The sequence below is a fragment of the Opisthocomus hoazin genome, chromosome 2 (genome assembly GCF_030867145.1).
Source record: "Opisthocomus hoazin isolate bOpiHoa1 chromosome 2, bOpiHoa1.hap1, whole genome shotgun sequence".
Lineage (NCBI taxonomy): Eukaryota > Metazoa > Chordata > Aves > Opisthocomiformes > Opisthocomidae > Opisthocomus > Opisthocomus hoazin.
In genome coordinates, this window is record NC_134415.1 from 9,472,405 (window position 1) to 9,485,300 (window position 12,896).

Genomic DNA, 12,896 nt, shown 5'->3' on the forward strand with positions numbered 1-12,896 from the left:
CATAAACACCTTCTGATTTTGCAGAACTTTGGAATAACTTATATTCATTTTGTGATTTCTTTATGGTGGAGCTAATTAAAAGACCCTTCCAAACCCTTCCAATATTAAAATTTGAATTTATTTTATAAAACTTCCTAAATTCCAGTGGTTGTACTAAACGCCAGAAGATTACTTCATAAATTAATCTGTATAACCATTTTAACTTGCGATTTGTTTTCCTTCATGTTCTGAAAAATCTTACTTGAGAAGAGGGCAAGAAAAATAGAGGTGGAAAAATACTAAACTGCAACATATTCTGCAGTCTTATTCATGCAAATGACTTTGATTCAGTGATATCTTGATATGCAAGATATACATGGTCGGGCCCTTTATGGGCTGGATTTTGCCAGCTGTAATTCATCAGCAGTTTCCCTTGTGAGTTACTTTTTAAAATTATTGCCAGCTCAGCAGTCAAGCTATGCACATTGCATGTGTAAAGATACAGGCTCCACCAAATATTTGGCTTTTTGTAATGCTTGTTTTTGCAAAATATAAATATCCATCTAGATCAACAAAGCATGTGACTCCAAATATAACTTTAAACATGGCAGGAGTTCAGTTAAATTAAAACAAAAGAAAGAGTCTAATCCTGTAGGATATTGTATACTATGGCCTTTGGCCAGCAACATATGAAGCTATCTTACAGGGCTGAACCTGCATATAATATTGAATAATATACTTCTAAGTCCACAGGCACCTCTCGATTTTGCCTTCTTGCCTTCTCAGGCATATATTGTATGTATACATTAATCAGCACTGACAGAAACAGTCATTTATTTTTCATTGCTTAATTAGCTGAAAGGGTTTTCAGTCTTCTGTGACTGAAAAACCATATATTTGGTATTTATGTCTGGGATGGAGAAAAAATGTTATGGAATGTCATTTATAGTATTTGGCTTACTCTTGGAGATAGAATTGCTTATTGTTTGCCACTGCCATAAGTACACATCTGGAGTTAGGAGGAAGAGCATTTTATCTTTCCCGATGTTACAAGAAACTGTGTTGTAATATACTTTGGTGATATGTGCTCTTAGTACTAAATGTCCTGATGGCAACAGGAAAGAGAGATATTCTGTACTTTTATAATATTCATATTAGTTTTCAAAATGCTTTTGCTTCCAATCCTACCATTGTACTGAAGCTGCTCACTTTAAAATTCACAGGCGGTGGATTGAGAAGTCCATTAGCTTGAACTTGTAATTGTTCAGGACTACTTAAAGTCAAACTTCTGATCATGTTCGTTTTTGTATATATTCTGAATTGTACTAAATAATGTTTACAGTTCAGCTGTAATAGTGTAATTATAATAATATAATGGTTTACAAATGTAGACTTTAGAATTAGAGTTACCCACCAATATAACAGTATGTCAGTAATTTTTAATGTAATTATTATCGGTAATTATTATTGTCTATAACCTTTTTGAAAAAAGTTTTTTTTTTTCTATATTCATTTACTCACTCTTGTGGTTTCCTTCTGTTCACACACTACAAATACTGTCTTTGTAGACATGAGATTGTGAAGTTCAGAAAAAAGCCTAATATATCCCCATTAAAATAAATACTTCAAATTCTTTTGCAGTTTTCTGACATTTTTATCTTCATTTCCTTTTGTTGTCTACAAATAGCACTTAGCCACATATGCAAATGATGTATATTCTTATAAAGTAGAAGTTTTTGTGGCTTCCATTTTTATTGCCATACACATTCCAAATACTTTTCCAAAGTCCCAAATGGGAATCTCCTTACTTTCAATAGGTGAAATTGTTTTTAACACCTATGTTGTTGTCCTTCTGTATCATTTTATTAGCTGTTCTACATTTTCCTCAGTCACGATTGTTTCCTGGGTGAGTGGTTGTTTCTCCTCTTCACATGTCAGTGTACGGAGTCAGCTGTATGTATTGATGTAATTGAAATAATGGTGTGTTAACTGAGGGCTTTTTAGTATACTGTTTCCTGTGAAGAATCAAGAAAATAATCTGAAGCTTTACATGTTTGGATATTAGCTATTTACCGAAAAATGAACTGAACGGCCTAATTCAGTAAAGCACGTTGGCATTTGTTCTAGTTCATCGTAATTTTATTGCATTATTTTGTCAAGGGAGACAAATGCCCAATATACATTTTGTGCCAGCAGCAGACAGGTACTAAATCCTCAAATATTTCAGCCTAAATGATTCTTGAGAATGCACACAGCAGTAAATTTCATGGGTTATTTTTAAAATCAAATTTTTTATTTGAGCAATGATTTTCATTACTGTTTGATTAAACCTCTTTCTTTAAGTACCTTGTTTTGTGGTGAATGGAAAGCAAATTAATCCAGTCCTAACCTTTGTATGTAATGCAGCATTCATGCCCAGCAAAGTCAAATAAGAATGCAAATCATGGATTATTTGTAAAATGTTGCCAAGCTCATGCTGCCATATTTATAAACCAGAAGTTAAATTTCATAATTTTCTTTGTTTTAACCAAATAACTATCTGCCAAGCACAAGTCATATGTGCTTCAGATAGATTGGTGGTTATAAACTTTCTCTCCCCTTCTCTCTTGCTTAAAATTAAATATGGAGATTTTTTTCAGGGGCTATGGGGTGTTACTTGGCAGCCCATTGATAATCTGCTTCCATCTGGCCTTTCTACAGGAGAAAAAGTGATGCAGGATGATGAGTTCACCTGTGACCTCTTCCGCTTCCTTCAGTTGCTTTGTGAAGGACATAATTCAGGTTGGTGGGCAGGCTGCCACTCAGCTAAGCCAAGTCGGTGGTAACTAAAGATATAAGCTCTTTGTTGCTGAAGGTTTGGCAGCCTTCATAAAATATTATGAAAGTTGGAGTAGCTGCTAGACTGTACATGAAAGGAAAATATGTAGGTAGAATTAAATTGCCAGCTTTTTTAATCAGCTTTAACTTTGTAGAAAAGATAATGGTTTCCAAAGTGAGGACTTTTGGATCTTGACCTACTAGGAAAGGTAAATTTATATAGGAAAATGTAAATGGCTTGTGACTTCTAGTCAGTGAAGTTTGAGAGGAAGGATATAACAGGAAGGTATATTTATTGTTCTTTGGCACTTGTATGCTTTCTGGTGTGCGCTGTTTGGCACTAATATCAAGTAGAATTCTGTGTGAAATTACAACATACACAGTATCGTTCTTGAAGAAGCAGCATCTATTTTAAAAATTCAAAATGAAATTAAACAGATACATGATATTAAGCATATTTTTATTATTAAATACATTTCCCTGTGATCTCTGTGTCATTATTAGGGAAGAAAAAGAAAAAGAAAAAAAATTATAAATTTTTTTAGCCGTTGGACATATTTATGAGCTTGTAATCAGCAACTGTATAATTATGTGATTTAATTCTGCTTTTGTCTAACAAAATATATACTAGGTGTAATTATGTTGGTATTGATGGAGTTCTAGAGATGTGGGATTAGTTATAAATGAGATGAAAATAAGACCAAGTTAAAGTCCTGTAGATGAAACAGATAATCAAGCTTCTGCCTTCAGAAGTTCACTGATATATGATCTCTGCAATAAAATACTGAAACTTGTAAAACAGTTTATTGCAAAAAAAAAAGAATTAAAAAGCCAGTACATTCCTTAAAGCTATACTTTCCTAGATCATGTTAAATCAGAATTAATTTGCAGGAGTAGTTTTATAAGTCTTGAACAATTAAATTTAATTTTTTTTTATTTGAATTTTTAGATTTTCAGAATTACCTGAGAACTCAGACTGGTAACAACACAACTGTTAATATTATAATTTCCACTGTGGATTACTTATTAAGAGTTCAGGTAGGTTAACTTATATACTTATTAAGTATATGACAATTATGACTTGCATTTGTATGATATTTACCCTTTTTTAAAATATATTTCATTAATTTTGATCATAAGGCAGAAGTTTGTATGGGGAGACTCCGAAGTTATTGATTTCTCTGGAATATCCTTCAGCAATACATGGTTTGCTGCTACGAAAGTTGTGTTTATAGCAAAATCAAACTTCATCCTTATCACAAAATATTCAGTTTTATTAGAGGAGCACATTTATTTGTCATGACATTTATTCTGGTCACTGTAGCCCATGTTGATGAGAAAGGCTTTAACAGTCTACTGGTTACAGTTTCAAGAGTTGTTATTTTGTACTGTGAGAGTCAAAGGTGATGAAAGTGTGAAAGACTGATTTCAGCCATTATATGTAAGAATGCAATGGAGTCTGTTAACTGAGGAGAGCAGGCAGAAGGTAGATCCGTGCTGACTGTATCAGTTAATACCATTAGCTAGTTGTTGACTGAGACTGTACTGTGACTGGAAAGTGTTATGTATTGTTAAGCTTCAGCCAGGTGCTTTTTCATCCGTGTTCTGATTTAGTCTGAACACTGGGCTGCTGGATGGATAGTTATGGGATGGCTTAGAATGAGGCAGAACAACAGCACATCATTTTCCAAAGAGGGGAAAAAGGCAAAAAGAAAAAACAAAAGCAGAAGGCTTCAACCCTCTAGTTTGAATTATCCCTCTAATCTTCATATACGAAAATATTACATTGTCACAACCCAGTAGAAAGTAATGAAAAAAAAATCTAATTTGTTTTCAGATTGGAGCATATGAAAGACATGAAAACATATTTTGTGATAAATGTTAATCATTTTTACCTATTATTCTCATCTTGCTGAAAATCACTGTGCATAATATATTTTGTTGTGTTTTTTAATTTATCTTTAGCCATTTATTTATTGGGTCTGAGAATTCCAGGCCTTGAAAATTGGTGGTTTTAAATTGCTACTGTTATCAACATTACTTTTTATCCTTATGCATTCTGTAGAAGTTGTAGGGATGATACAGTGATATTCATTCCACTGCTTACTTTGTTGAAACTTTAATAAGCTTGCCTTTGGGAAAGACAGAAAGAGGAATCATGCACACAAAGCAACATTTGCTCCCACTATTGACTAGATGTCAAGCATGCAGTGTAGAGAGATTGTTTAGTGAACAGCATGCAACATGGTAGTACTACTGAGTACTGCTTTTCGGAATGTAGGCGGTTGTATTTCTAAGGAGCAGATCTAATTTTTTAGGATTTTATTTTATTTTGAGTTTTTGCTATGGGTTTTTTTAATTATTTATTTCAGTTTATTTGTTTTCCTATTGATTCCCTTGATATGAAACTACAATTCTTGAAGTAATACTTGAGAATCATTGGGGGGCTCATTTAAAACCTGTATAAACTAAATACTTTTCAGAACTAGAATGCTGTCTAATGTTATTTTTCATATCTTGAGGGATAACTGGTTAGAGGCAGTTCGATTAGGTAATCTCTTTGTGCTTCTCACAACTTTTTTAGGAATCCATTAGTGATTTCTACTGGTATTATTCTGGGAAGGACGTTATTGATGAGCAAGGACAACGAAATTTTTCCAAAGCCATCCAGGTTGCAAAACAAGTTTTCAATACTCTTACGGAGTATATCCAGGTAAATTAGCTTCATTGGAATTTTATGAATTTTAAAGAAAATTAATCATACTTTTGACATGAAGATATAATGTAGCCATATGTAACATAGATAGAAATATAATACAGATGCATTTATGCTTCAACATTATTTTAGTTTATTTAAGTAGGAAGTTTTGAAATATATATAGCTGTCACTATTCTTTTGGAATATTAGCAATTTAGTCATATTTACAGTTATTAGCAAGTAATTGTCCTTTGGTTGTATGCAAGACAGTAGAGTTGTTTTCATTTTGTTTTGTTTTAATGTGGCCTCAACTGCAGCAGTGTTATCCACTGTAAAGTCTTTTTTAATATATCGAGAAACTAAGGTCAATGCAAAACATAGTTGCTATTTAGTCAACAGAGCATTAGATTGTATTTTCTGTCAGGAATAAGGCTGGTTTAAGTCATCAGTGCTGTGTCTGAAATACTGAAGTTACTCATTACATTTGAGAATTGTAGAGATACACTTGAAGTGGACTCTGCAGTAGATGAGACTGGGATAAATTCTGTCAAAATAACAATATAGCAGTTCTTCCATGATATGTTAGGAATTTGGTGTAATTTAGTTCCTAGTTAATTCCTCATGTAAATCAGTCAACAATATTACACTTTCTGCACATAATAAGCAGGTTAGAGAGAATCTCATTAGACTATTAGGTGTCTATTATACTGTTTGAATTCAAAGGAAAATCATTAGTACGAAAATAGTGTTTTATAGTTCACAAGGATGAAATGTGATAAAATAGGACTGAATAAATATGAGTAGCGGCAGCTTATATACATGTGCATACATTTGACAAACCACAAGTAGCATTGTTAGCTGTTGAAGATTTTATTTGTTATCCTCTGAGGCTTCAAAAGATTGTGTATTCCTGCTTTTCAGAAGTTGGAATGGTTGGAAGAATATACTTTAGCACTGTGTTCTACAACAGCTAGAATATGCTGGGAATGGTGGGGGCGGGGGGTGGAAACAGGAGTCTGATTCTGTAATCCCTTTATGGCAATTTTGAATTAACCTTCTGTAAAGTTATTCCTAATTTACAGAACTACATAGGGAAGAATCAGCTTGAAGATTTCTACCCCTTTAGCATTTGCAGATTAAAGTTGCAAGTAGATACACTTTATGTGGTTCTGAATCAGTAAATTGGGACTTGACTAAAACAGAGGCAGAATTCTTACTAGGAACAGGCATTGCTTACAGTCAGTGGCGTTACTAAATAGGTAATTCTATATATGGTGGGGTTTTTTATAGCAGCTTCTAAAGGACATCCCTGAGCTATGCACTGCCTGTATATCTTCCCTCCTGTTTTTGTTGGGTTTCTTGCAAATAAACTCTGCTTTCCTTTTTTTTCTTTTTGTTTTGTTTTGTTGCCTGAACAATAGGGGCCATGTACTGGGAATCAACAAAGCCTGGCACACAGCAGGCTGTGGGATGCTGTAGTTGGCTTTCTTCATGTGTTTGCCCACATGCAGATGAAACTGTCTCAGGTATCTTTTTGTTTTACTTTTTTTTTTTTTTTTTAAGTTATTAACTTTTCTGTAAAAGATAGACAGACTTGTTGATATGTTTGAGTCATTAATAACAACAGTTAATAGGGGAAATATGAGGAGAAATAAGAGACAGAGGTGACAACACAACAGAGTTGAAGGAGTAAATTATGAAATTGTAGTGGGTGCAAACAGCAGACCTGTAATTGCATTACTGGCCACAGGCACAAAGCCTATTAGATCAAACTGCAAATAAAGCACATCACCGATATTCAGAAAGAACCAGCTGGTTCCTGTCTTTCATACCAAAGTTCTGTGACAGTGTTTTTTGCAATTTTGCATATGCCTTTTGTATCTTCATTGATACGTCCTGCACTGAACCCTAGTTTGTCATTATTGAACCCTAGTTCAACACGTGTCTGCATGTAAGCCTTTTCTACTCTGAATAGAGAAAGAGGGTAATCAGACCTTAGAATGGGTAAATTGCTTTTGGATGTGAGTATTCATTTCATAAACTATAGAAATAGTGTAGGGGACTGGCATAGACAGCTCTTCAGGGGATTAAAATTAAGTGAAAAAGATCCTATCCTTGAGCAGTGCATTTTTTAACTTCTTATGTTTTTAAAAGAATTACACATCTTAATTGAATGCAGTGATTGTAAATGTTTACATAATTTCATATTCTCAGAGAAAAGTGTCATAAGCTTGTAAAGGTTTTAGTTGTTAAGGAATAGAGCTCTGAGGTTTTTAGATTTCATTATGTGGCTCCAAATGTATCCATGTAAGTATTATCTGCATAAATTAAAGTAGTCTTGCTCAAATGATTTTCCTCCCTGCCCTTGTGACGTTATGCCTGAACGTAGGCTGATTGCACAAGTTTGTAGACTTGGTGCTGCAGGTGTGCTTCTCATTCTTTCTGGCTAAATAGAGGTCGTCTTCCAGCAAAGGGCATCACAGTGAAACCTGTTTTTCAAGAGCAATGCACTGAATTTCTACTGAATTGTATTTATAAGTGCCTATAGATACTGTCCTGGTTTTGGAACATCTTTGTTATTTTAAGAATTGAAGAAATAGTCAGTTTTGGATAGGCCACAGTGGTGGTTATTGTGCTTTCTTCCTGTACCACTAAAGCAACATGGAAAGCAGCATCTGAGTAGTTACTCACAGCAAATCAAACATATGGTAGCTCGGTGTTGACTGAGAAATATGATGTGGCTATTGCCAAGATTTGTTTTTACGGTAATGACAAGTTTATAATCTCAACTGTGCCTGGAGTGGCTTCATACCGTCTTTTAATTACTGCATCTAGAAAATAATGATACTCATTCTGCCACTTCAGAGAGAATCAAGAAGCTCAGCAAGACCCATTGTAGCGTGTGGAGTTACTCATGCTGTTCTGTGGGATGACAGAAACATGGTCGACTCCAAATATATGATAAATAGTGATGGTGAGCTCAAGCTCTTGGCTTTTGGGAGCTCCTTTATGGGGCCAGCAGTGTTTGGTTTTGTTATGGGTTTTTTTTGCATTTTCCTGCTCTAGTCTTGTACTAGGAAGCAACAAGGTGATACTGGTAATACTTCTTAAGAAATGTTTGTAAGGCAGAAAATGAAAGTAAAATTTTCAATCTAAATGAACAAAGATCATGCAGGTTGTAAGCAGCTTTCGAAGTGAGAAGATTTATAGTGAATATTTACAAGACAAATCAATTGGACATCTTTGTTATTTCCAACTTGTGCTGTTTTCGATCCAATATCCAAATTGCCATGACGTACCTTGAGTTTTTTGTACTAATCCCTGAAGTCCAGCAATGCTCCAGTATTCCTTATTAATGGCAGCAGTGTATCACTGAGGAAGAAATGAAGTAGTTGAATAAATCTATCCAGATAGACTCTGGGTTGAAATCGTGTCAAGCGAAACAGTGATAAGCTGAATGAGATAAAAGATGGCTGAAAAAATCAATATCATATATATTTAAGGAAATATTCATGGAACTTTATTAATATATATTTTGAAATTTTATTTCAACTTTTTTTCTTTCTCCCCAAAAAAGTTGAGTGGCCTGTAATGGAATAGCTCACTTTGAATCATGTTACACTTTGAGCTGTATGTGCTGCTGCCATTGTTGTTTTTACAAGTCTTCATAGCCGTAGACTTGCATGAACAGTGGCACTATTTTAGCTGACATGAAAGCTTGACGTACCCAGTTATTGCTTTAGATTTTTTCATCACCTTCAGTTTTCAGTTTGTCTTTATTAAATTACTGTCTTCTAAACAGATGATTGTGCAAATGTTTGATCCTATAAATGTACTGTAAGGAATCAAGCAATTAAATATATTGTAACTGTATTACCAGCTTTGACACTGCTAGCTTCTTAATTTCTAAGTCTCATTTTTACAGGGTGAAATATGCATGCACATTTATAAATGTCAAATAAGTCAACAGATAGTATATATATTGTGTTCATTATTTAGGACTCCAGTCAAATTGAATTGCTGAAGGAATTAATGGATCTTCAGAAGGATATGGTTGTCATGTTGCTGTCTATGCTGGAAGGTAGTCAAAATTTAATTTGAAATCCTCTTTCACAGTGGCACTAGCAAAGTTTTTACCTTTGTGATTTTCTTCATGTGAGAAATAATGCTCCATTTTCCTTTGGGTTTTTAATTTTCATATCTTAGTTGTGAGAAGAGTTGTTACATCTTAAAGTGAATGGGAGATCTATGAAGTGTAGTTGATATAATTTATATTAATTTTGATGTCAGAATAGTGTAAAATACAGCTCTGGTAGAAGTTTTACCTTGTTTCCATGGACTTGGCTTCTCTTTTGGCTTAGGGGAAAAGTTTTTTTACTATTGAAGGTTGGGATCCTGAGTTCTAGAAGCTGAACAATTTATCAGTCGTTTTATTAACACCTTTACTGCATTGCATTTATTTGATTATCTTGGCCATAAAGAACAGGCTTTGATGGATTTGTGTAGTGACTAGGTTTATAGCTAGTACCTGAAATTATGATTCCCTGGAGAATACTACTGTTTCTTCAGCTGCTTTGTGGTATTGTATTAGTGCATTCAATACTAGACTAACCAGACATACATGTAGATGATCCAAAGATCTGTTTTTCCTTTTTGCTTCTTACATGCATCCTATCACATTTATTTTCCTGAGAGAACTGGCAGGGCAGTAAATGCAGTGTAGTCTGTAGTGTAGCATGTATTGCTACTGCTACTGCTTTGCTCGTAGAAGGTCACTGAGAAGCAAAGTAAATTCTTAGTAATGTAGGCTGTTCCTCATGAGTAACCTACTGAGCTACTCATCGTAACTAATGTGACGCTAGTTCTGTCTGTTTTGCACTACAGTAAAATTCGTAGCATGCTGCCTCATGTTAAGTACTATATTAAATGTAAAAGATGTCTCTCTGTAGGGCTTGTTAGTTCTTTCTTTCTTTAATGGCAAATACTCAAGATTTTTACTCTTATGTTTTTTCCAAATCTTAGGGTAGTGTTGTTAGTGAAAGATTTCTGATTTTACAGCTGGCTTTCTCATGTGAGCGTGTTAGCCAATAGCTTATCATTCTTACTGCTTGATGAATTCACTAGTTGTTATTAAACATTTTTGTTTGCCAAAACATTTGCTGCTGTCAGTATCTCTAACTTCATGTCATCATGTCTAGGTAATGTTGTGAATGGAACTATTGGCAAGCAAATGGTCGATATGCTTGTGGAATCGTCCAACAATGTGGAGATGATTCTGAAGTTTTTTGATATGTTCTTAAAATTGAAGGATTTGACTTCCTCTGATGCATTCAAAGAATATGACCCTGATTGTAAAGGGATAATTTCAAAGAGGGATTTTCACAAGGCAATGGAAAGCCATAAGCACTACACCCAGTCTGAAACGGAGTTTCTGCTCTCATGTGCTGAAACAGATGAGAATGAGACTCTGGACTATGAGGAGTTTGTGAAACGATTCCACGAACCTGCCAAAGACATTGGTTTCAATGTTGCTGTTCTCCTGACCAACCTGTCAGAACACATGCCCCATGATACCCGCTTGCAAACTTTTCTTGAACTGTCAGAGAGTGTGCTGAATTACTTTCAGCCTTTCCTTGGACGCATAGAAATCATGGGCAGTGCGAAGCGCATTGAACGAGTTTATTTTGAAATAAGTGAGTCAAGTCGGACTCAGTGGGAGAAGCCTCAGGTGAAAGAGTCAAAGAGACAGTTTATATTTGATGTTGTAAATGAAGGTGGGGAGAAAGAAAAGATGGAGCTTTTTGTTAATTTCTGTGAGGATACCATCTTTGAAATGCAACTGGCAGCCCAGATCTCTGAGTCGGATCTGAATGAAAGGTCAGCAAATAAAGAGGAGAACGAGAAATATAAGCCTGAGGACCAGGATCCTAGAATGGGTTTCTTCTCTCTCATGACCATGAAGTCAGCATTAGTAGCTCTCAAGTATAATTTAATGACTCTTATGAAAATGCTCAGCATGAAAAGCCTAAAGAAACAGATGAAAAAAGTGAAGAAAATGACCATGAAGGACATGGTCATGGCTTTGTTTTCTTCCTATTGGAGCATTTTGATGGGCTTACTACATTTTGCTTGTAGTGTTGTCCGGGGATTCTTTCGCATCATATGCAGTTTGCTGCTTGGAGGAAGTCTAGTAGAAGGAGCAAAGAAAATCAAGGTTGCTGAACTCTTAGCTAATATGCCAGATCCCACTCAGGATGAGGTGCGTGGGGAAGGAGAAGAAGGTGGGGAGAGGAAGCCAACAGAAGCTGCATTGCCTACAGAAGACTTGACGGATCTGAGAACTCTATCAGATGAGAGCGATCTACTCTCAGATATATTTGGTTTGGATTTAAAACGAGAAGGTGGACAGTATAAATTGATCCCTCACAATCCAAATGCTGGTTTGAGTGATTTACTGAGCACTCCCTCCTTAGCTCCAATGCCTGAGGTGCAGGAAAAAGTCCAGGTAAGTATCTTTTATTTCTGCTGTTATGTTTCCATCTTTCGTATGTTAAGTATAGTCTTGAAACAAAACTTGCATGTGTGTTTTTCTGGGGTTTGTTGATATAAGTCACATGTAATTGCTGGTGTTTACCCTCTCTGACATCATAAACTTGAATTCTGACAGCCTGCTCTAATTTTGGTTTGCTTTTAGTTCAGTGTTAAAATGTCTCTTCATTAATGAAAATTGAAGGATCATCTTCTCACAGAGTTTCAATTGCTAGCCTAACATTCTACACTCTGTGTAGCCTTTTAACTAACTCTGTACTGTATAATAGTGTTTAGACACTTTTTTTACTCTGACTTTCTGTAGGAGCAGGTGAAAGAAGATGAAAAGGAAGAGAAGGAGGAAACAAAATCTGAACCTGAAAAAGCAGAGTATGTATTACTTTAACTCGTGATCCTACAAAATGTGGTTTGTTTCACTGAAAAACCAGCTTGATTTGTACTTACTTCTTTGTGTTCATTCATGTTCCACGCAGTTAGGTTTTTTTTTTTAACTATCCTTCACATCTGTGCAAGGAAATGCCATGTGAATAACATCTTTTGGAGATTTTATGAATTTCCCTCTTCCAGCAGCATACTTTGTAACATCTATTTAGTTTCTTTTAGAATGTGCTTGACTGATAATGTTTTTCTTGGCAAGTCTGAAAGTTAGGGGGAAATCTCTTGGAAAAATTGTAAGAGCACCTGGGTTCAAGAGACTTGTTATCCATCAGTGTTAGAGACTGAATCTGTTCTGCCCCTCCCATTTGCTATGATCTGTTTTGAGTTATATGGATTTTGGAAAACTTTAATATTCCAATGTAATTTTAATGAATTAATGAGTATCCTCACATCTTTATGAAGAAAAAATTGTTAG

The 12,896-nt window shown here is 35.0% G+C and overlaps 1 protein-coding gene across 9 annotated transcripts in view; it reads left to right on the plus strand.

Annotated features, from left to right (window-relative positions):
• RYR2 (ryanodine receptor 2) overlaps positions 1-12,896 on the plus strand; it is a 449,014-nt gene that overhangs the window by 404,828 nt on the left and 31,290 nt on the right. For all 9 annotated transcript variants that reach the window (XM_075412466.1, XM_075412469.1, XM_075412474.1 and 6 more), the window contains 7 exons: positions 2,680-2,760; positions 3,746-3,834; positions 5,381-5,509; positions 6,916-7,020; positions 9,494-9,575; positions 10,693-11,999; positions 12,348-12,412. In XM_075412466.1, the coding sequence (XP_075268581.1) occupies positions 2,680-2,760; positions 3,746-3,834; positions 5,381-5,509; positions 6,916-7,020; positions 9,494-9,575; positions 10,693-11,999; positions 12,348-12,412 (1,858 nt within the window). The remainder of the gene's footprint in view (positions 1-2,679; positions 2,761-3,745; positions 3,835-5,380; positions 5,510-6,915; positions 7,021-9,493; positions 9,576-10,692; positions 12,000-12,347; positions 12,413-12,896) is intronic.